Source organism: Camelus ferus, chromosome 3 (assembly GCF_009834535.1).
Source record: "Camelus ferus isolate YT-003-E chromosome 3, BCGSAC_Cfer_1.0, whole genome shotgun sequence".
Taxonomy (NCBI): Eukaryota; Metazoa; Chordata; class Mammalia; order Artiodactyla; family Camelidae; genus Camelus; species Camelus ferus.
The window spans coordinates 23541786-23566538 of record NC_045698.1 but is presented as its reverse complement, the minus strand read 5'-3'; the positions used below and the strand labels follow the sequence as shown (position 1 = coordinate 23566538).

The 24753-nt window shown below is 42.9% G+C and overlaps 1 protein-coding gene across 4 annotated transcripts in view; it reads left to right on the top strand.

Moving 5' to 3' along the window:
* Positions 1–24753, top strand: part of ADAMTS12 (ADAM metallopeptidase with thrombospondin type 1 motif 12) — a 287460-nt gene that overhangs the window by 145401 nt on the left and 117306 nt on the right. For 3 of the 4 annotated variants that reach the window (XR_004316312.1, XM_032470755.1, XM_032470748.1), the window contains exons 4-5: positions 16385–16581; positions 17160–17243. Coding sequence is in view for 3 of the 4 variants with exons in the window: in XM_032470755.1 (XP_032326646.1) it covers positions 16385–16581; positions 17160–17243 (281 nt within the window). In the remaining variant the exon portion in view is untranslated. Of the gene's footprint in view, positions 1–1295; positions 1792–16384; positions 16582–17159; positions 17244–24753 lie in introns of those variants that run through there. The other variant, XM_032470757.1, reaches the window with a different exon arrangement.

Below are 24753 nucleotides of genomic sequence, written 5' to 3'. Positions count from 1 at the left end.
ACCTAGGAGAGCTTGTGGTGACTGAGGTGACAAGCAGAAGCAGTGCCAGTCACCGCTCACATGCGCTTTTAGCACTGGCTTTGGTACTCGGTCAGTTGGCTCACTGGAAGCCCATTGTGCAGTAGACTCTTCTTTATCTAGAACTGTTAGCCGATGAGGGGTTCAGGGAAATTGTGCCTTCTGTTTGACTTAACGCTCTTGTCATGCCACCCCACAGCCTCAATGTTTAAAAACATAGAAGGTGATAGAATATATTCAGCAGGAGAAAGATGGACACGAGAATTTTTCTTTTTTTTTACCTTAATGGAGGTGCTGGGGATTGAACCCTGGACTTTGTGCATGCTAAGCATGTGCTCTACCACCAAGCTATACTCACCCTGAACAAGGATTTCTATGATGATTGAGAAAGCATGTGTAGATCTTCATAGACTCATGATCACTATCAGTGCCATGTCATTACCTTAGTAAAAGAAAGAGTATCCTGTAGTGAAGCTGGGCTGATTCTGGAACAAATGCTGGAAGTTACTTTATATAAATGATTGATATCAGTGCCTTTATCATTTGGCCAATTCTCTTTCTCCTGTTTAAAAAAAAAAGTCTAAGGGGAAAATGATGCCCCTGTTATGTATCTGATTGAACTTGCGACTTGTTAAGTTTCTGTCATCGTCACAGTCATTAAGGGTCGTGTTAATAACACTTCTTCTGTTGGGCTTATTATAGGAGACTTTAATCTGTCTGTTTTAGCCATCTGTGACTACCCAGAAAATCCATTTGACCTAGTGCATGCACTACAAAATCTTTTAAAGTTTGCTCTTGGTGCTTGTCACTCTCCTTTGAGTTGACATGAACGGGAAAGCTGAAAAAGGAAAATGACAGGGTTGTTTTGGGTTTTGTGGCTGGTATGGGGGATTTTCTGTCTTCATTTAAAATGGCTTAAGTCCATTTGAGACTATGGGAAAGGCATTGTGCTAATGATTATGTGGTTCTTAGCTCCAGATTTTATCCCAAGTTAAGTCTCCAGTTGGCAATAGAGCCCGGGATTAGAGTCCCTGTCCCACATGCCTAGCTCTGAATGTGGTTTTTCAGAACGTTGAGGCTGTGGGTTTGTTCCCACTTTATAGGGCAATCTGAGAATCTCAGAGCTTTTTAATTTTGTATAATTTTATTCTATATTTTTAACTTGTAAAATCTGAGGCGAGCTTCTCAGTAATTCTAGACATCCAGATTTGAGTAAAGTCTTACTGATTCAGACCTGCTCCTAGGGGCTACACTGGGACAGGGAGGAGGGATGGGGTTGTCAATGCCACTTCAAGGGAAGCTCAGAAGAGATAAGTGAACACTTCATGGCCCATAATGGATACAGCTGGAGCTCGTTGGGTCATACTTAATAAAAGGAGAAGCCAGGCAGTCACAGGCCCAGCTATCAAGAAGGAAAGAGAACGGATTTTGGAAGAGAGCAGGAGCCTTGCCTCACCAGCGAAACCAGAAGAGGAGGAGGGTTCTAAAGGTGGTTGGATGATGGGAAACAGAACCTGGACAGATTCTGCCAGCAGGTGACAGCCCAGCGAGGCCTATTCTAGGCTGATTGTATTTGACTGACTTCATCTTTTGTGTTTTTATTTCTTTATGCACACGTCTCTGATTCCCCGCACCTGAGTGCTGCTGTGATTGTGGGCACTTTCCCTGTGCCTCCCCCGCCTCCGCTTCCGTTCCTCATCGGTTGCTTTTCCTGGTGCTAAGTTCACTCAAGATCAGGCGCTTGGCAGGGCTGTCTGAGCCAGAGGAGTAGAGGTGAGTCACTGACTCTGTACTAGGAGTTGGGAGATTGAGGTTTAGTTTCTGCTTTTGCTGCTGCTATGTGAGCTTGGAAAAATCATTTCTATTATTTTAGTAAAACTTGTATTGAGACAATTGCAGACTCACATGTAGTTGTTAAATATAATAGAAAGAGATCCCTTGTACCCTTCATCCAGTCTTCCCCAACAGTAACATCTTGCAAAACGATAGGACAGTATCACAATCAGGGCAATGACATGGACATAATCCGCGTTGACCTTGTTCATGTTTTCCCCCTTTTCCTTGTGCCCAGATGTGTGTGTGTGTTTGTGTGTAGGTATCATTAGTTCTACGCAATTTTATTACACGAGTTGTTTCATGAATCCACTGATGCAGTCAGGATACTGAATAGTTCCATCCCCAGAAGGTTCCCTCATGTTCTTCTATAACCACACCCACCTCCCTCCCATGCTCCCAACCCTTATTCGTAAACTCTGGCAACCACTAATCTGTTCTAAAATTTTTTCATTTCAAAATGTGATATAAATGGAATCATACAATATGTAACCTTTGGGGACTGGCTTTTTTCACTCAGCATAACTCACTAGGCATTCATCCAAGTGTTGTGTGTGTCAGCAGTTTGCTCCTTTTTTTATTACTGAATAGTATTCTATGGTGTGTACGCACCATAACTTGTTTAACCATTCCCCTAGTTGAAGGACAGCTGGCCTGTACCTAATTACTGGTTTTTGGGTGGACGTTAAGTGGTCATTTCTGTAGGATAAATGCCCATGAATACAATTGCTGGGTTATGTGTTAATTGTGTGCATAGTTTTATAAGAAATGATCACAAACTGTTTTCCTGGAGCAGCTTCCTCATTTTATATTCCCACCAGCAGTGTATGAGTGGTCCATTTGCTCCACATCCAATATCACAATGGTGATAGTGCTTCTATTTTTAATTTTAGCCATTCTTATAGGTATGTTGTGTTGGTTTTAATTTGCATCTCGCTGATAGGTAATGATGTTGGATATCTTTTCATGTGTTTTTGGACTTTCTATATATTTTCTTCAGTGAAATGTTTGTTCTTGTCTTTTGCTCATTTTTAATTTGATTTCTGGTGGCTTTTTTTTTTTTTTTGAGTTACTGTTGAGTTTTGAGAATTCTTTAGATATTCTTGATACCAGTCTTCTGTTAGATATGTGGTTTGTCAGCATTGATGAATGGACTGTAGTCCCAGGTCAGGGAAGATGGTCACTAAGGGCAGGACCTGCCAGGCTGCAGTCAAAGGTTCGGGAAAGGCCCAGGGAAAGAACTTTTTAACTTATGTTATTGTGAAACCTCATTTCACTGGAAAGTTTTGGAAGATGAAATTTCTGGCTAATTAAAATGTTAATTAAAGCTGATTTAGCAAAGACTTACTTTGATCACCCCACCTGTTGAAATGTTAATGCCTTAATAAGCACACTTTAGTGATCGGTAAACAGTGATTGGTAACTGAGTTTCTTAGGACCTACAGGTGGGACCTATTGATGTAGCGACAGAAAATACAGGAGATTGGGTGGATCTGGGTCAACATTCACCATCTAACATGGAAGTTCCTTTTTTTAGTTTATTTTTTACACTGTGGTAAAATATATATAACAGAAAATGTACCATTTAAACTATTTTAAGTGTACATTTCAGTGACCTTAAGTACACTTATTCATTATTATGGAACCATCACCAATATTGATCTCCTGAACTTTTTCATCTTCCCAAACTGAAACTCCGAACCGAACCGATTAAACAATAGCCCCTTATACTTTCCCTCCCCTGCCAGCCCTTGGCAACCACCATTCTATTATCTGTCCCTGTGAATTTGACTCCTCTAGGTGCCTCATGTAAGAGGAATCATACAGTACTTGTCCCCTTGTGACTGGCCGTTTCACTTAGCATAATGTCCTCAAGCTTGATTCATGTTTTAACGTATGTCTGAATACCGTTCCTTTTTAAGGCTAATAATAGTCCATTGTATGTATATACAGCATTTTATTATCTACTCAGTCTGTCAATGGATAGGAAGTTCTTTTTAAAATAAATCTCAGAGGGGAGGTTATAGCTCAGTGGTAGAGTGCGTGCTTAGCATACATGAGGTTCTGGGCTCAATTCCTAGTATCTCCACTTAAAAATAAATAAACAAACCTAATTACCACCCCCTCCAAATGAAACAAAACAAAACAAAGTAAATCTCAGTAGAATTTACTCATCTGTCTCTCTTGAAAAAAAGAGTATGGAATAACAATGGGTAAAAATTATTTGCTTCTGAGTGTTGCTTCCTCATCACTTTGCTCTAGTGGGTGAGGAACTAAGATATTTTGCAAGGTGAGGACAGGGATAAGCCAGCCGGGTTGGTTAAAGTCATGGCTTTCTCCTACCAGTGGAATTAAATAAGCCTTAACTGAAAACACGAAGAACTTGAGTTTTGACCTATTATAAACAGCATATCTTTAGTTGCAAATAGGATTGAGGAAAACAAAGTAACACTTACTGTGACTCGGTATGCCTGGTGCTCATGCCACATTCTAATTTATTCCTTCCTTCCTGCAATTCTGTGAGTCAGACTTCAGACAAAAACAGCAATAATAGTGAAAAGACTCTGGATTAATATGTAAGTACCTCGAGCTTTAAACAAGTACTAAGCAATACAAATAGAATATGAGCCACAAAGGCAAGTCACATATGTAATTCTCAATTTTCTAGCAGCCAAGAAAATATAAGAGAAAAATTTTTTAAATGAAATTAATTTCAATAATTTACTTAGCCCAAGATATCTGGAATATTATTTCGACCTGTAATCAATGTAAATTGTTAATGTGACAGTTTACATTCTTTTTTTTCCCCTACCAAGTCTTTGAAATTCCAGCGTGTGTTTTACATATACCGCCCATTGCAGTTTTGACTTGGCAGATTTCAAGTGCTTGATCACTGCATGTGGCTGGTGGCTGTGTGTTGTCCTGTGCTTCTCTGGACCGTAGTGTTCCTTCCACTGCCCCAGGAAAGTGTGTTTATCTGGCTCAACTCAATGTCTCCCTTTATACTTCTTGTGTCTCTGGTTTCTTAATTGAAGCGTTAGCTCATGGCTTCTATCTCTTTACCAGCCACATACCTACACAGAAGAATGTCTGGCTTATTGCTTAGAGGTGATAATTCTTTTTTTCACCCTGGATTTTGCACTTTCCCTAGGTTTATTTCTCTACCTTTAGAGAACCAGGAAATGAATGAATAGAAAAATCGGGTAGATTTATTTTTCTCAATAATTACATAGGTTGTGATTATGTGATTGCTGTTGCTAGGGGAGCATTTTAGATGGCTGGGAAGAAGAGCCTTTGGTTACTCAGTTAAAAGGACAGACATGAACAAGAGAATTAATGAAGCAACTCAGAAAAATGGTGCTATTAAATTACCAAATTGTGGCATAGAAAATAAAAGTAGAGGATCTTCACCATATTTTTAAAGTTTATTTTTCTAACCGTGGAAGTAATATAGAAAATACAATAGAGTGGATAAAAGGAAAAATTATCCACAATCTCGCTTTCTCTAATGAGCTTCCAAGAAATTTCAGAGCTGAAATGGGAATGCCTTGTTATTTTGTGGGTTCCCTTGTCCCTTAAAGTTAGGAGAGCACCTTACTCCAGAATAGTGTTCCCTTTGGGAAACAAAAACTTGCCCGATTTTGACACGTGTGCACATTTATTGTTGGTGTATTACTTTGGGGTATACTTTTAGGTCTTAACAGAGTTGGAGGTGGGTAAATGTGCTGAAAAAGTATAGAGGTTGGGAAGGAGGAACAAATGACTAAGTTAATGTGCTGGCTCATTTGATGCTGGATGACATGTCTTTTCAATGAATGAAGGGGCCCCAAGGAAAGTTGTGGGAGGATGAGTTCGTATTTGTGGGATTCAGGTTTGCTATCAGAACCAGCCCCTGACTGTCAGCAGATGGCCCTGGTCGTCCGGGATTGTGGCCCCAGCCCTGCATGGGTGGACTCCGGTTCTCTCTGTGAGTGACTTTCTCTTGGCCCAGGACACGTCCTCTACAACTTTCCAGATTATTTCTCCTCTTCGGGTCATTTGATACGTTCAGCATTAGAAATACAGTTGACCCTTGAACAGCGCAGGAGTTGGGGGTGCTGACCCCCATAGTTAAACCCACCTACTGCTGTCTGCGCCTCAAAAACAAGGGAGCTGATAAATGACTCACCCAGAGGCAGGAAGCTGAAACAGTTTGCATGGAATCAGGACTCAAACCCTTGCACTTTTGATGCCACATATGATCTCTAATCAAACACAAACTCTCCCCTATACTTAGTTAATTTAAAGATCTGAAAAATGAAAATACAGGTACTATATTTATTGGGGATAAAAACCACATATAAGTGGACTCGTGCAGCAAACCTGTGTTGTTCTAGGGTCAACTATACTCACATGGAAACTCCTCCCCAGAGTAAGGAGGAGAGATGACATGAAGGGGGCCTCGGGGGTCTGCCTGATACCAACGTGGTCCTTCTCCAGTATCCACTCCTCAGCCCGGCCCATCCTGTGCTTAGGAGGCCCAGGATGACTTTGGAACCTGTCATCAGACCTGTGAAGGACCCAGTGTCCTGTCACCCTGGATGTAGCCTTTGTCTTCAGAGAGTGATTTAAGACGAGTGTAGCATTTACAAATGAATAAGTCTGTGGAGCCCAGGTGAGCCCTTTGGGTGGTTTATCTACTTCCATCTTCTCTTGAGTAGTAGTCCTCTTTGTTACTGTCCCAAAGCCAGGCTCTGAGGAGCTCATGTTTAATGAATGAATAATAAAATTCAGATTAGACTTCACTAGAATGTAATTACCATTTTTTTTTCTTGTTTTGTTTACCCCACCCCCACAAATCATTATGAGGTGAATGAATCCATAAACTCATTCAGCAAATACTTATTGCATATGAAAAGTCACTAGGCTGTAGGCTATCTTGAGTTACACAGATGACTGAGACACTGATTCAGTTCTCCCTTGTAAAGAAAGTCTCGTGTCTCAGAGAGATGCTGCTCAAATGGCAAAAGACTCAGGCAAAAGAAAGTTAAGTGAAACACAGAGCTTTGAGCTAGGAGAATCAATAGTGGTAAGTCTGTTTTTATTTGCTGCATTTGATAATAGAGAAAATAAATAATAAAGTCCTGCCGTTGATGTATAACAAAATAATATCATCCTGACCTTTACTAGAAAAAAGCAAACTGCAGAGTCTCTTTGTGACACTTGTCTCAAAAACAAAGTGCTCCATGATTACAGCTAATAGAATGTCCCCTGGGATTATAATTGATGTCTCCTGAGTTCCCCCTTCCGATCTGTGATACCCAGAGGGCTAAGGAAAAAAATGATATAATCAGTGCCTTTAGAATACACTAGCGAAGCTGAATTTTACCATGAAAAAATGACACAAAAATATTGGAGACTAGAAACCCCTAGCCCCTGCCTCCAATATGGGGGGAATCTTTAACAATTCTAGATAATGAGCTTTAAAAAAAAAAGAATTCCTTAGTTGTAGATAGTAGACTGGACATGAATATGAGCATTCTCTGAGGTTAAAAAGAGAAAGAAGAAGAAGAAAGAACAGGAAAAAAAAGATGAGAATGCAGACACCAGAGGTTAACCAAATGTGAAAGACAGTGGCTTCCCTGGAGCTCTGAATTCTGCATTTTCAGAGTCCATGCATCAGAACCTGAGAACAAGTTTCTGAGCTCACAGAAAGAAGGTCGAGAGCTAGAGGGAGATGCATGTGTGAAGCCAAAACTTTGAAAGTGTCATTCTCAGTGGAGGGGTGTACTAGAAACCAATCAGACTGATCAACTAATAAAATAAATATTCTGCAGAGGAAAAGTGTAAGGAAATGGAATGGACCTACTTTGGCCTAGGTTCTGGGTAGAGGAGGATGCCACATACTATACTAGGAGAAAAACAATGTTCTGAAACTGTTAAAATAGGTAGACAGCTAGATATGAGCAGAGAAATGGGAAACCCTTTGTAAGGAAACCATACATCTTGTTAACAACGAGAGTCCTTGGGCAAACAAAGAAAAGCAGGAACCTTCAGACTGACAAGAAGTCACTTATCTTGAGGCAACAGGGGTCCTGGAGGCAGACAAGGAAAGGTGGGAAAGGTGGGAATCCCTGGCATCTGCATGTAACCTTTTGCTCATCATGCTGTCATTACAATAAAATTAGACTTACAGATGAGAAGTACCGATCCCACACCAACGCTATGATATTTCCAATCAAGACTAAGTAAGGACAAAATTTCCTCCTCCCATTGGGAAAGTGGAACTGTGGTGAAAATCAGGAAATACAACCCCAAACCCCTTGCTCCCCAATGAATATTCCACCCATTCATTTGTACACCCCATCTAACCTGCTTGCCAAGGAAACTCAGGGCAGCTACTCATCTGAGCCTGCCCTGCGCTCTCCCAGAGAGCATGTTATTGCTTAATAAATCCTCACTTTGCTTTCTTGACCTCCATATCTCATCTCTGAATTGTTTCTGAGACAAGACAAGAACCTAGTCACCAGTTACAAAACCTGTATGAATATAAATATTATACTTGTAATAAATTTTCATGCAAGAGGTTATATTAGTGTGAAATTAAACATTAAGTAGAGGAAAAGAACTGTAAATATGTCCATATGTATGTGTTATATGCCCGTATGTATGTAGATATGACCAGATGTAAATATAATAAAAATTATCTCATCAGGCTGGAATTGTCCTCAAAAGATGGGACAGATGGTTTCTCAAGGTCTCTGTGATCTATTTCTCTGATGAGTGTGCTCAGAGATTTCTTTATTCGTGACTTTCAGCATGACTGTTGCTATCTTGCCAAGTTAACTTTTTTTTTTTTTTTACTCGGGACTCTGGGGGTACAGGAAGAGCTTGGACCTATTAAAGCCCTGGAGCCAAGCTGGTGAAATGAAATATCAAACAGTCATGTGTGATCTGGGCGGTAGCGGCCGCAGAAGTAGCTGACTGTTAGGTTTCTTATTAACAGACATGCTGAGCCTTTGATGCCATGGGACAGAATGTTAATAAATGAACAGGCCAGTAGGTATCACCGAGAATTTTCTTGCTGCATTTATAAGTGCTTATGAATTGAGGTTCCCAACCATGCATAGTGTTTTCTTCCCCTCTCCACAAAACCTTGGATCTTTAAATCTCTTAAGAATTCTTGACTCATGGAATTGTCATCTCTGGAACAAGAATGGGCATGAAGTCTTTAAGAACGTACTGCTTCTAGAAGCCACTGGGGGATCCGTCTTATTCCTGCTAGTGACAGAGTGGAGGTATTGAAAGAAAACCCACTATGTATTTACATTTAATCAACGTGCTGAGCTGAGGGGTTGGATCAAATACTACCACTTGGAGATGCAAGCAGCCTACCCCCGAGGGTTATGGATGAGAAGAAATAAGGCTTACAAGCATGGAGGGGGTGGGTAAGTCATCGTATCGTTCAGGATTATATGTTTAGGTATAATAGGAAACCCCAAATACAATTTACTTATTTAAATATTGTTACTGAATACAAGGAACTATTCTAGGTGCTGGGGATAAAGAAGCAAACAAAACAGCCCTCTTCCATTCTAGTTGAAAAATGGACTTTTGTTCATCACTCACATCAATGAGCTTCGGGGAGAAAATGTCCCAGCGCAGTGTAGTGCTCTGCAGTCCTCAGAACTCTGCCTGTCTGTCTTCCATCTTGTTGTTCTATCTTCTGTGACATCTGGCTTCCACTTCCTTGTCCAGACCATCCACATTCAGGCCAGGAAGAAGGAAGAGGAAAAGAAGTACCCATCCTTCCCTTTAAGTTCTGCAAGTTACATGGAGCACTTCCCTGTGTCCTGTGGGTCAGAATTTAGTCAGAAGGGAGGCTGGGACATTTAGTCTTTATTCCAGGAGGCCATGTGCCCGGCAAAAAAGCAAAGAGGAAGAGCAAATATTGGGACAACTGGGGATCTGACACTGTCATCGTAAAGGCAGACACAGATTGCCTTAGGCATGATACGGTATTTCGATATGGTAGTTTTAAGACCGGATACAAACAACAGAGAAGGAATAGATGGGGAAGGGATACTGAGAGGGTCCCCGCCTTAGGTTGCCCACCACCTTAGAGTGGCCTAAATCTGTTTAGATAGAACTGATTCATTTTTCCTTCTATGTCAACAGTTGGCTGTAGGTCCATGTGAGCATGAAGGAAGGCCTGTTAAATCATTTGCATCATATTTGTTAAGCACATATCATGTTTAGAGAACTTGGTAATCTTTAAAAGTGCTGCCAGAAAGTGTAGGAAAGTAGATTTGGAGTTCCAGGGTGGGCCTCAATGGCGCGACTTAAGTAAGAGGTCTTTCTGGTCTACCAATATGTAAATCTTCAAGACCTGAGAAGAAGGCATAATCGGTGTGAAGAAACCTGGGTTTCTATTCTTGCTCTGTAGCTCCTGGACAAGACTTTTTTCCCCTTTATTTCCATGCACATAATCTTAGGATGACAGATTCTTGTAATCTCAAGAGGCTTTAGCAGGCATTTAAGCTAATTTCCTTCCTGAGCTTGTCTTCCTTAAAGCTGTATTTCCCAAGTGATAGACATGGGACACTGGGTAGTAATAGGAGCTCTGAAGACAAGTCCCAAGGTCAAGAAATCTTGGGAAACAGTGTACTAGATTCCCCACTTGGAGATTCACAATGATTAGTTTTATAGGCTAGTAGAATTCCATACCTTACACGAAAATGTAAGTCTGTAGGAGTAAACTCTTCATGAATACCTTCAGAAAAGGAGAGCTCACCACTGAGGACCTGAGACTATCAGAAGCTTTTCATGGTGCCTTGGGCGAAGTGTGCAGGTCCCTGGGTTTTTCACAAATCCCTCAGTCACAAGCTAAGGAGAGTGTCAACAGAGTTCTGCCAACTTTGCACGTGCTGGGATTCATTATCCCTGATTGATTACTCAGTTTTGCTTGGTTTTCCTTCTGCCCCTAGCTGCCCCCTCCATATCTGGTCTTCACTGTGAGAAATGCCTGAGTACATTTCTGCTGGAACATGAGGAAGGGAAAGAAAGTGTGTGGGATGAGATCTCAAACCTTCAGAATTCCTTGTCATTCCAAGCATTGGCAATGAATGAAACTGATCATTTAAAATAAAATGATAATGGACCAGATTGTTTTATAAATTCTCATTCTGATCGACTGTCCAGAGAGATCCTGAAACCTTTCACCTCTGCTTGATGTAATTACGTTGTGATTTTTGGGAAGTTTCACATTTCCAGAATGATTAATCGCTTCCTTCCTTTTTTAGTGGTGTGTTCAAATGAAGTGAGGGTTTCATAAGGCAAGACCAGTCAGCCCTTGGAGAGCATATTTCATTTTTGTTTTTTCAAGTGTTTATACTTTCTGTCCACACCCCTAACCTGGGAGTAGTTACTTTTGCCATCTACTAGTTACTGATGCTTAGACTCATGTAGCCTCCCTTGTTGATCTTTAAAGACAGATGTTTTCACTTGAATAGTGGCCAGTTTTGAGGAACAGATAGTCTATTACCTAAGTGTAAAAGTATTTTTGGTTCCCAGTGAATGAGGTAAACTTTTCTGAATGAAAATGAGTGTCCTGGCTGAGGCATTTTGAATCTACCCAAAGCTGCCTGAAGATGGGAACACCTCTGGCAGCTCAGCCATTTTTGCTAAAGAATATGAGCCCCAGATTTGACATTCAGCTCTGTTGGGAAAGGCCACACTGTTCTGCCAAGAAGGGTCCTGGGTGCAACTGTGTGATGGTAGCAGACTGCTGCCAGTTGGGCTTGAGTCATGGAAAGGTGTGTTTACTCAACTCGACACACCAGAGTTGAAAGGACTCTAAGAGATCGTGTCATCTAATGGCTTAAAGCTGTGCCATGTGGAATCCCCCTCAGGGCCATCTGCCACATCACAGCCACTTTCTTTGCCTTGCTGTTTGCAAAATCTGTGTGTGAAGAAAGGGTTCCATAATTAAAATGAAATTTCCTAGTCAGAGTTCAGTTTAATTTCCTCGTTACATAGGAGTGGGGTGGGGGTGGAGATGAGAACACTTGTCCAAGATCATGAGACTTGTGAGTGGCTCCACGCAGAAGTGGTTCAGGACCAAGCCCACAGGGCTGGGGAGGGGGTGGTTGTCAGCAGTGGGCCTGGACAAGCTATCAGACTTAAGACATTCATCTTCCTTTTTTTCCAGGCAAGTGACATCCAGGAAGCCCACCCCTTGTCTCCATGCCACTGTCCTAAATGAGATCCAGACCTGCTCATCTAAGTGCTCATGTGCTGCTTATGGGCTATGAGACTTTGAACAAATTTGAACAAGTGTAACCTCTCTGCATCTCATTTTTCTCATTTAAAAATGGCAATAATAAGACTTACCTCAAATAGTTGTTGAGAATTAAATACAGTTGGCCCTCTGTATCTGTGAGTTCATCCAACCACAGATTTAGCCAACCTTGGATTGAAAATACTAAGGAAAAAAAAATCCAGAAAATTCCAAAAAGCTAACTTGAGTGTCCTTATTTACACTGCCCATTTGGCTAGATTTCTCCCCTTAAAGCAAACACTCCCCAGTCTCAGTGTGGAGAATCCTCTAACTGAAACAGTCATCTCATGGAAGTGAATAACTCTTGCCATTCTTCTTTATTTGTGGATCATAAATCTGTTCCAATTCATCATCAGTTTTTCCTTCACCCATGCATCAAGCATTTATTGGGTGTCACTGTTTGCCAGGCACAGTATTAGGCGCTGGGTGCAAAGCTAAAGGAGCTCTGGTCCTTCAGGCACTTAAAGCCTCACTGGACAGTCCCGCAAGCAGCAGGAAGCCACAGCAGTGCAGAAAGTGCTCAGCCCCAGGCCTGCCCAGGGAGGGATCTCTAAACAGCGCGTGTGTGGTGTGGACTGAGCTGTGTCATTCCGCATTTCCTGTGCTGAAGCTCGAACTCCCAGTGTGACTGTAGCTGGACAGGGGGCTTTTAGGAGGTAACTAAGGTTAAATGACATCATAAGGGTGGGGTCCTAATCTAGTAGGATTGGTGGCCATTTAAGAAGATGAAAAAGAGATCCATCTCTCTCTCCACATACGCACAGTGGGAAGGCAGCCTTCTGCAAGCCAGGAGGAGAGCTCTCAAAGAGTCTGTCCGTGCTGGCATCCTGACCTTCCAGCTCCCAGGAATGTGAGAAAAGAAATTTCTGTTAAGTCATCCAGTTGATGGTATTTTGTTATGGCAGCCTGAGCTAAGACAGCGGGTGTGTGTGTGTGTGTGTGTGTGTGTGTGTAAGGGCCAGGGGGTGGGGAGCTTCCCAGAATTGCTGGCACCTTACCTGCCCCTGAGGGACTGTCTGGCTTTGTCATCAGGCCTTGAGGATAAATGTGTAGGGCTGGCTTCTTGTACTTTCTGAAATTCCTTAGCTGAGTCTTGGATGACTTCATCAGGACTCAGTGAAGTCAGCCTAGATATATCTATATGATCCTCTTTCCTAACTCCATCCCACCAGGGTCCAGTTCAAATCCCACCACTTCTGCGGAGCTCTGGCACTGTCTGTGATAGAACTGATATCTCTCTCCTTGGGAATTTTTTTGCAGCCTAATCAAGACATTTTCATACTTTCATTCTTCTTATCCACAATTAGATTGGCTGTCACATCAGTGCAAGGATCGTGTCACTCACTTCTTTGCCACAGGAAGTCACAGGAAGGCAGAGTAGGGCTCGCCCTGAGGGCCTGGTCCATACGTGTTGGTTGTTGCTGTCAGTGGAGTCAGGCAGACTTGGCTGGATCTAGGCTGTGTCATTTACTATGTGACTCTGGGAAAATTACTTAATCTCTTTGAGCCTTGGTTTCCTCATCTGTACTAAGGTGGTAATATTAGGGCGTCTCTGATGGTCTGGCTGGTACAGTGAATGAGGTATTGGGTACAGAGTGCTTCGCACAGGATTTGACCTTCAGCAAGTGCTTAGTGTAAGTTGAAAACTTTTAAACAGATATATGTCTTTACCAGACCCCATCTCTCCCCATCTCCACATTTCCCCCTACAGGCCCGTTTACTGAGTAACTCACCTGACTATTTGCTGAAAAAAATGAATATAATCTGATGGGCTTTAAACATGACTTTCTTTTTTTTTCCTTTAAACTCTTTTTCTCAACATCAAGGAGATAAAAGGTAGAGGAGGGGAAGGAGAGAAGAAGAGAGAAAAGAAAGAAGCGACTGGGAGAAGCAGAGAAATCATCTTTATCCTACCAGTGTCTTACCTGTGCCGGCCTCCTGCCAGCCCCTAACCTTAGACGCCTGAGGGCCTGAGAGGTGGTGGGGGGACCACAGACAGCCAGGGACTCAAGGCTGCAGCCTGGAGCGCAGGGGTTGCATACTTCACGGTCTCTGCACGGTCAACTGCAGAGAGCTGAGGGCTATGCAAGGGGACCCATGCCTAGGGGAATGATGCCCAGCCTGAGGGCCAAGTGAGACAAGGAGACCACGTCACCAAGGGCTTCGTGAAGGCACTGGGTTGCCCAAGTACACAAGCTCATGGGGAGCACTGAGCATCCTTGCACCTTGGAGGAGATCCACCCCCACGTGGCAAGGACAGGAGGAGGCCGAGAGGAGGCGGTCGTACCTCGCCCGTGTGGACGGGATTCCTCTACTTGGCCCAGTCGGCTAGCACCCCTTCCAGAAACAGACCCCTCGCGGGCTCGAGTGTGGCTTGCTCCCTGGCTTGGGCAGAAAGATTTAGAAACAGATAGTAGTTTGAAACTGTTCCCATGAGCTTCAAAAGGAGATGAGAGGGTGATAAACAGAAGGTAGGAAGTGGTGCAGAGTTAGAAACCATCAGTGTAAAGTCTTTGGAGATTTCTTAGCAAAGTCATACTTATCCATGCAAAGTAAGTGCAGATGGACCATAAAAAGTTATTCTACCACCAAAGAGGGCTTAACTGTCTCCCCGTATGTAAGCTTTCATAGGGCTTCCCTACACCTAGGATTATGTCTCATTTCTTTGGTAAATTCTACTCAGCGTGGCAGTGTTCCAACTTCACACACGGTGAAACGGAGGAACCGTGATGCGTTACACAGAAAACCAATGTCATCAACTCTGCAACCCAAAGAGCGCGTGGGGAGAAGGGAGGGTATGGACAGTAAGGTTTCAGTTGTCCCAGTTCCGTGTCTGAGGCGGGGCCTCAGGAGGGGCCGGTGTTCTAGATTGCTTTGCAGAACAGGACCAGACTGATAAGCAGAAATTCCGGGAGGAGGTTTCAGCTTGGTGCAGGAGAGAGCTGTCTAACAGAACAAGACGGCCTGTCAGGTGGTGGGTGCCCCCTGCTCCGGCAGCATTCAAACTGAGGCTGGATGGCCGTCACCGGAGATGAGGACGGGGTTGTGAGGTTTGCTGCTCTGCTCTCATGTCTTGCCCCAGCCAGGGGTCCTGGGTGCCGATGAGAGTAGGATAGAAGGTGTGTGGCCATCTTCCTGATAGAAATCCTCAAAGACTCAGACTTTGTTTCTCCATCAACCCAGGCTTCTTTCCTTGTTTGCCCTTTTGGTAAATTCATCTTTCATCAACTGCCTACGCCATTCTGAGCCCACTGAAAGCTTTTAGACTTGACCACCCCTTGGGTTAAGCTTCCCAGTGTGTGAAGCAGCACTTTATTCTTATTTTGGTTTTAAATAAACCTCTTTCAAGTTTCAAAGAGGTGTTTCTCTAACTTCTGGGAGTTTGAGGATGATTCCAGTTTTCTTCATGATTCTATAGTCTCTCCTGGGTTTTGCCTTCCAAACTATGATCCTCATACATTAAATATTTTCCATACTGAAACCTGTTAGTCACCCTTTTAATTTTACTGTCCTTCATTAGATCCTTTCCAGCTCTTTTTATACCTTTGAAGTAGGATGTCTTGAACCACATGCAGCTTTTCCAGCTTACATGTGCTCCAGTTTTATGCACATTTACTCTGTGGGAGATGATATGATGTATGTGAAAATGCATGATTTGGGGGCATAGAAAATCCTGGATCGTCCACTGATATTACAGGGGGCTGTGTGACTTTGGGGAAGTTGTTTAACCAGCCACTTTGAGCATCAGTTTCCACATTTGCAAAATGGAGATAGCAGTATGTCCCTCAGAGGTTCATGAGGATAAACAACTGGGCATTTCAAAGCCTCGTACACTGCCTTGCTCCCAGTAAGCACTGAATAATTTAGAGGAGGAGGAGAAGGAAAAGAAAGTTCCCATTCTTGATTATATCTTTTTTAATAATGAGGGATCTCTTTAATGAAATAGATAATGGCTATTTCAAAGCAGTACTTTTGAGCCTCCCTGTTATATTCAGATTTCACTTATTTTGATCATATTCATTTCAATTGATCTCTTCTTGCATTTTGGTCATATATATAAGAATATTGCATTCTTATTGCACATTATTAAAACTAAATTAAACTTACAGCCTTGCATCTTTAAAAACATAAGTGAGAAATATAAGAGAGAGAGAGAGAGAGAGAGAGAGAGAGAGAGAGAGAGAATTAACCCATTATATTCTGGTTGATGTTTAGACAGCCTTGGCATCTCCCGGAAGCAAGAGCTACAGCGAGAGAAGTGGGAAAGGAACAACCTGCCAAGCAGAAGCCTCTCTCGGCGTTCCATCAGCAAAGAGAGATGGGTGGAGACGCTGGTGGTGGCTGACACGAAGATGGTTGAGTACCACGGGAGTGAGAACGTGGAGTCCTACATCCTCACCATCATGAACATGGTACGTCCGACTGCATGGGGGCGGGGGCAGCTGGTGAAGAGATGTCATTAGAACTGAGAACACGAGACCCCTTTTTGGTCCTTCTAATACATATTTGTATTTATATTTATATTTATAAATAAATTCCATGCCTAAATAATTAAGGATGGAAATTCAGGACAAACTAATCTTTCTCTTAAAAATGTGTATCCTAAGAAAATTTCTAAGTGTGTATTTTCTACTGGTTACTTATCCAGTGACTCGATCATTTTAGTATGTTTTTTTTCTTTTCTCATTGATTTATGCTAGTTCACAAATGAGTAAATGGAGGCAAAGAAGTAGAACATGATTTCTTCAAGGTAGTTAGAACTAGAACTGGAAATAATAACCCCTAATGTCAAGCTTCCCTCTTGCATTGTTGAGGTTTTCTACCTTTTCATTTGACAGTATCTCACTCGTCTTTGCCCTCCACCAAAAACCCCTGACCTGTAAGGTAAGGAATTATTTGAAGGGCACTGCAGTTCTGTTTTGTCCCCTCTTCCAGCATTTGTCTAGTGTCTTTCCATGTGAGGCTAATGGTTTTCCATTTCTGACTCCAGGTCACCGGCTTGTTCCACAGCCCAAGCATTGGCAATGCAATTCACATTGTTGTGGTGCGGCTCATTCTGCTTGAAGAAGAAGAGGTAAGGAAGAGTCTCCCCGCCACCTGCCTGTATCCTCACACCCCCACCTCCTTTCTTCAGAAGAGCTCTTGAGGGTACCAGAAAGATGTTCAGAAGCCCGTCTGTGTTATTTTCTGGGGAGTCCAGTGATGTCAAGTGTGAGATGGAGAACATTTCCAAGGTATACATACTTGACATCATCTGACAGTCTTTGTATCTTATGACTCACAAGTCAGATTGACAACAGTGACTAAGAATGTCCTACGGTGGAAACAGACTAAATTGTGTCATGGTGGGATGGTTTTAATAAAAGTTAGGAGGGACATGGAAATATTGGGCTTTTTATGCTGTTTCTTTACCTCTTGCATATTAATAATGTCTCCTGGATCTGTGCCCACTCGTCTCCCTGAACTTTGCCTTGGGGATTCCATCCATTCTCAGAGACTTACCTGGCATCGGTGTGCTGAGATTCAATTGATGCCTCAAGTCAAGACCTCCTACTTGAGCTCCAGACTCATATTCCATTGCTTACTTGACATCTCATCCTTAATGTGGTCTAGTCACTCAAACTTGGAAACTTAGTAAGTTCGAAATGTTTCCTAACTCAAATCATCTCAATCCTGCCTCTCACTGCTCTCCAACCCTGCGTCTTCTCCAGCTCAGTAAATAGTGCTGTTAGGCACTGTTGCATAAACCCGGAAGTCATTCTTGATTCCTTCTGTTCTTATCTTCAACTTTCAACAGCAAGACCCACAGGGCTCCTACCTGCTGTGGCCACACCACGGTGATGGTACGCAGGTTGGTAAAAGAATTACCCAGAGACAGAGAAGAGTTTAGGAAAATTTAATAGGGACACTGCTACAGGCCAGAGGGTGGGCATGCAGGGTCTTTTATTGGGGGGAGGGGGCTGTGCACACCAGGAATAGGGGCTGTGTGACCAATTTGTGCACAGGTACCTGATTGGTTGCAAGATCTGTCAGGGACTTCTCTGAACAATAGGTTTTACGGCTTTGATAAGGGTAAGGTGTGAGGCCTGTCGCCTAGGGTATTGTGAGATGGGCTGTCTCCTGGGACAATGTTAGGGTAAACACACATCAAGAGATGTTTTTATCCTGTAGAAATGCAGGTATGGTGGTGGTGGTGGGGGGGGGTCCTGCAGTGGGGAGTGGGGGCTAAGGTGTCAGTAGGCTCCAGGCACACAGAGAGCCCAGGGGTGGGGGTTTTATGACTCCAGAGAATTTCAGCCGGCTCCACATTACCTTCAGAATACATCTCAACGGTCATTGTGTTGATTTCAACCTTATATCTTGCCTAGATGACCACAGTAAAATCCCAAATGTTCTTCCTATTTTAAGACTCGCCCCCCCATCATCCAATTTCTATGCAGCAGTTAGAATGGCCATTTTAAATACAAATTGAGTTGCTCCACTATTAATAGGTTTATGTTCTTTTTAGAACAAAGTCAACATTTCTTACTGTGTCCTGCAGAGACTTTCATTATCTGGCCTCCATCCACCTTTCCAGGTTTTCCTTGTGCCACCCTCTGCCTTGCTCCTCACCCTTGCACTCACTGGACTTCACGTAGGTTCTGGGACACACAAGGCACTCTTCAGCCTCTTGGCCTGCACACTTGAGGTTCCCGATGCCCGGAACACCCCTGTCCTGGCTCTGCTTGTGGCTGGCACCTGCTCACCTCTCAGACCTCTGTTTGAATGCTGCTTCTTCAGAGAGGTCTCCGTGACCAACCTCTCCAAAGCTGGCCCCACTTTCTCTTCTCCACCACAGAATGCAGTTTGCTTCCTTTACTGATCCCACCCTCAGCCGCCGTCAGAATGTGAACTCCATGGGAGCAGTTGACTGTGTTTCTTTATTCTTGTCCTTATCTCCAACTCTTAACATAGTGCCTGGGCATGAATGAATGAATGAATGAATAAAAAAAGGAATGAAATCAAATTTAATGAATGAGTGAGCAGCCAAGCTGATGGAATGACTTGGCAAGTTATAGCACTTTACCAGCAGCTAAGATCTGTGGGGAAGTGTCTCATTCAAATCTCCATCAGCAAGGGACTTGAGGTCAAAATGCTCAAGTCTAGGTCTATTGTTTTCTGAGCAGAAGCCTCCACAATAGGTTAGAAAGTTTTAAAACAATGATCGCTGGAGCCTGGATCCCTTTTCCTTCCCCTCTCCCCCACCATCCCCACTTCCCTTAGTCACTCAACGCATACTTTGGGTCTCTTGGAATACCGATGGATATATTATTTCTCTTCCCGTGAAACTTTTGTTTAAAAAAATTTATCCAAAACTTAGAAACCAGGCAAAACAAAAACTATGTGTCCTCTCAGTGTGAACTCTCTGATTCCATGGGAATATAACTTTGATTATTTCTTTGATCAGGGACTAGACATGGTAGAGTTAGGTGTTAACATGCAGAAAACTGAGGGAGTACAAATGGATTTTGTCCAGTAAAGATAGAAATGACTGTGTCCGGCAGAGAAGGTAATTCTAAAGGGTATGGTTTTATTGGTCTGGGGAACATTAAGTAATTCTGTATCTAATTTAGCAGTCTCATGCCAGCATTTTTTTTGCATACTATAATTGCATCAGTTTCATGTATCTGCCTTTGAACCAGCTTTGCCACCTTGCCTGTCTCCTAGTGAGTTAAATAGATCTTGAACACGTGCTCACAATATATTTGTATGAGAATTATGTTTTTTAGCTTTTTGAAAATTATACTTTGAAACCTTGGTGTTGTATAATGGTCTAGCATATGTGCGTGCTTAGCCACAGGGAGAATAAAAAGAAGGTTCTTTTGGGTGTAAGAAGGAAAAGCCTTCACCGTCTGCAGTCCCAACAGTAAGAGTAGTAGGACCTCAAACTGTGGCTTCCTTACAACCCTGTAACTCTTCCTTCCCAGGAAACAATGCCACCAAAGTCCTGCTGCCAGTGGAATCCTTTGAAAGAACTTGACTGGCTGTTACCTCTCTGGCCCCAGCACTATTACATTGTTTTCCTTCTTCTCATCCTTGTTTTTCAAGTGCAACGAGACACAAGTGATTTGCTATTAAAAAAAAAAGCCATGTCTCCCTATCTCCCACTTGCCAAGTGTCTTCCCCATTCAAGCTTTTATAGAATCTCCAAGTAGTACAAGGTTTACCATTTGGCAACAGAACTGCTAGCTCACTGGAGAGCTGCAATTCACGATTCTCACTTTCTTGATTCCCAGATCATGGCTCAAGCTGTTCTTCACATCTTTGACTAATGAGCAGCCCAAAAACAAGAGGCAGCCGTGACTCCAGTTCTCAGCTAACATCTAGGTAGCAGCCACAGGCAGCAAGTACAGTGTGAGGTGCTGGGAGGGGACTTCTCTTGAGCAGGGAGACCTGAGTTCTGACTCTGTCATCATCCTGTAGGTAACTCTGAGAAAGTCACATCATTGCTCCATCTCTCCTTTTTCTTCATCTAAATGAGAATAATAAATGAGGAGCGAGCTGTGATGCACAAACTGTATGTCAAATGCTATGCTAACCACAGAGGGGAGAGATAGGAATATAATAAGTCCTATTTCTTGATTCTAAGGCACTTAGCATCTCCTGCACAAAGGCACAAGATGGAAAATTTCGAATTGAGGTTGTCATGAGTATAAGAAAAAAAATCCAAAGAGGCACCTGGGATAAGGAAGGATACTTGGATGTCTAAGCTGGTTTTTAGAGGATGGGACGAAATTAACCAGTGAGGACGGACACTCCAGGTAGAGGGACCTGGTAGTAAGGGTAAATGGACCAAGGAATCAGAGTGGCTTCAGATATGAGCTAACTTGCTCTCACTCCTGTCCTCCCTCCCTCCTGCCTGGAATCAAGTTCTCATTTTCACTTTATGACCCTAATCCTATCCTTTGAACTTCCATTCTCCTTCGAGGGCTTGGACACAAACTTGGCCTCTAGCCCTTTCCACTTTGTGCCAATTTATTCGAAGGCCTCCCTGCTCCACTTTTGGGCCAGGGGTTAAGGATAGGATTGCTCCCTTCCCTCCTAGTCCTGTGAGTGGTTGGTCATCACAGCAAGCACAGATTTATAGTCAGTCTCCCCTCTTTCTAGTCATGTAGTAGGTTACTTGACTTGCCTATGTGTCCATTTCTTATTTGGTAAAGAAGAAATAAGAATATTTACTTCCTAGGGTTGCTGGGAGACTCAAAGGTGCTAATTCATGTAGTAGTCAGCATAGTGTCTGGCTTGTAGAAACCACTCAGTCTGTGTTACTTGCCAGTATCAGTCCTGTTCTTACCCTGGTCATCATCATTTAGGTCCACAACAACCCTAGAAACTTGTTACTATTACACTCTGTTCACAGATGAGGAAGCTGTACCGAAGTCCTTGATGGAAAATGAAAAACCTTGAAGGACAAGACTAGGGTCATATGAAGTTGGAGACTTCCTTTAAGAACAGGGTAGAGATAAAACTGGGAGGGAAGTGAGTTGGGATGCAGCCAGCCCTGGTGGGCCCCAGGCCACTGTGCCCTCAAGGGGTGGAGCTCACAAGCAGTCAGGCTGCTGAAGGAGTAGCAGTAGGGCTGACAGACAGGTAGCTGATGACTTTTTCCACAGAGAATATCTCTCTTGGTCTCAGAGTGACTTAATGTTGGGTCACTTCTATGAGACTCTGGAGTTAAGAGACTGTTACCTTTGGAGATTTAGGCTGGTGACTTCCCCTGCCCCCAGGGTGATTTGTGGGTCTGTAATAACCTCTAGAATTGCCTCTTTATCAAGATAAATGCTAAAAATATTGGCAATGAATTTGTATGCTCATTAGCTTTTTAAAAACTCAAGTATCTCTTCAGCTGATAGTCAGATGAGTTACTCCTTAGACACACAGGAAGTTTTCAGGTTAAACTTTTTACTGCTTTTTTTCTTCTCTGCCTGTTCTCTTTCTTCCAGGAACCTAAGCCTAGCTAGCAGAGAACAATCCCATTGTGCACTGAATCACGAATTCCTAAGGAAATCAATACATAATTTTTTTTCATTACAAAGAGAGAGGTTACAAAGAGAACAATTTATAATAAAAAGCCATTTTCTTGCAAAATAATTTTCTTTCCCCCATTTGGGACTATTTCTGTGAGCCATCTGCTGATTTCCTCTAGGTCACCTCCCTGTCCTATTAGGTCACGTACTCAAATGAATAGAAAAGAGGAAGTGGGAAGTGAATTGGACTCACTTGAGAAAATGAGGTGAGAAAAAATGATGAAAGAGTGAAAAGGGAAATCTATTTTTGTTTACAAAGGAAATAGGAAAAAAATTAGTGTGGATGGGAGTTTGTTTTGACAAGCTCTGATAATGACGAAGATGCTTTATGGAAAATGTTTAGTGCAAGTCTCCCTTTATTCGCTGTGCAATGGAGTGATCTCTCTGAAGCTCTTTTGTAAGTTGTGCGTGCTTAGGGCTGCATGGCATTGAGGCATAGCTGATGACTGTAACCAAGGCTCCTGTGATCAAGTGCATTCAAGAAACTAAGTAAATGTTTCTTGGACTTAACTTCTTATGAGACTTGGAGATGAAGAGGCTGAAGGGGCTGAAAAAAGCTGTGCTCAGTTATAACTTCCTGGAAGAGTCATGACGTCTAGTAGAAAAGCAGGAAGCTGTCCTTGAGCTTGTGTTAAATGTCACATATTGTAGATGAAGTTCTACACAGGGGCAGGGCACCCAGTTACCAATGCCCAGCAACTCAGTTAACGGCACTTGCTTTGTCTGTAAGAGGAACTGATAAAAGCCATAGGGAGAAAGCAAGCAAGATTTTGGGGTGACTTCAGGCCCTGATTTTTTTTTTTCATCAATGATTATCCCCCAGGTTATTCCAGAACTGCTTTGTAAAAATGTTGGAGGGTGAGACGAATCCCTCTGTTGACATCTCTTTACACCCAGCTCCTTTGCCCCTCCTTTACTCCTTCCTTCCTCAGGAGTTGTGCGGCTGGAAAACCTCAACAACCAGGCAGCCCTGGCCCATATACTCGGATGGTTCAACCTGGATATAGTTCTCACTACTGCTCGATCCCTGATTGTTCTCTCTCTTCCTCATTCCTGTCAAGAACTTTGACTTGACTTTCTTGTCATCCCACCATACTTTCATGGATGCGACAATGGGAGAAGACATGAGACTTCCGGTCAGAGACAAAGGGCTTCATTACTCACAGTACATGTGGCGTGAGCTTCATGTTTGTATCTGTCCCGCTTGTCCCCTAAATCCTGCAGGGGTGATGCAGGCAGCCCAGGTGGATGCTGTGCACACACTGTGTTTTATCATAGCTGAGAAGCCCCAAGATAAGGAAATTCCAGTCCCTTAAAGGTGGTTGTAAGAAATTTGTTGAATTTTGCCCCGGAGGGAGCCATTATCTTTATTATCTTAGAAAGCAAATAAATCTGCCTTCTTCCCTGGAGGGAGACACTATCCCTATATGCCAAGGCTGTTTGCTATACAATATCCTTGAAAAAACACAAAAGCTGTCAGTGTCTTTGTTCAGAAGAGGTCAGGAACACAGGAGACCTGTGTAAAACTGTTTCCCAACAGATCCTATTACAGGCAGCAGAATTACTATTCCATATTTTATGCTTTATTCTTAAACCTCTGGCCCCTTACCTTCCTCTTCTCTAATCAGCAGTTCTTGCCTCTTTGCTAACTCACCACAGAACCTCTCAGCCACAGAATCTTCACTTTTGTCTGGCTTCATGGATATATGCTTTGCCGTTTCTCCATTCCTTGAGGAGCGATGGGCGTCCTCTGTTTTGTCGGTATGCTAAGAATGCCAGGCTGTGCACTGTACTTGAGATAAGAAGGAATAAACGCCAGTCCTTGTCCTGGAGGAGCTGAGGAGGAAACGGGCACACGAGTTTAACATTTTAACGTAGGGCCGCAGGGGCTGTGAGCCACGGTGCACGAGATACATTTGTAGGAGACTAATCCAGACTGGGGGCAGGGAAGCTTCCTGGAAATGCCCCAGCTGAGTCAAAGAATTAATGGAATATTGAGTAAGTTAAAGGGGATAAAAGAGGAGAGGAAAGGCATTCTAGGTAGAGGAAGCAGCCCAAAGAAAAACTAACATAAGGGGGTGGGGGAAATGGCAGAGGGTCTCTGCCCACCCAGTGTAACCCATCTGAAAGGTTCCCTTTGAATCAAAATATGGGATTCACACATGATGAACTGGTAAGTAACCCACACCAAAGTATACTGAAAAGTGCTTTATAAGACCTCCTGTTGCAACCCTCCCAGCCTTGATTCAGGCCAGTTATTATTTTTAAGATACCAATATTTTTTGGAGATAATTCTAGATTCACATGCAGTTGTAAGAAATAGTACAGAGAAATCCCTTATATCCTCTACCCACTTTCTCCCAATGGTAACGTCCTGCATAACTTTGGAATAATATCAGAACCAACAAATCAATACTCAAACAAACCACCTACCTTATTCAGATTTCACCAGTTTTATAAGCACTGTTTGGTGTGTGCGTCAGGCGTGTGTTTACATTTAGTTCTTACCATTTTAAC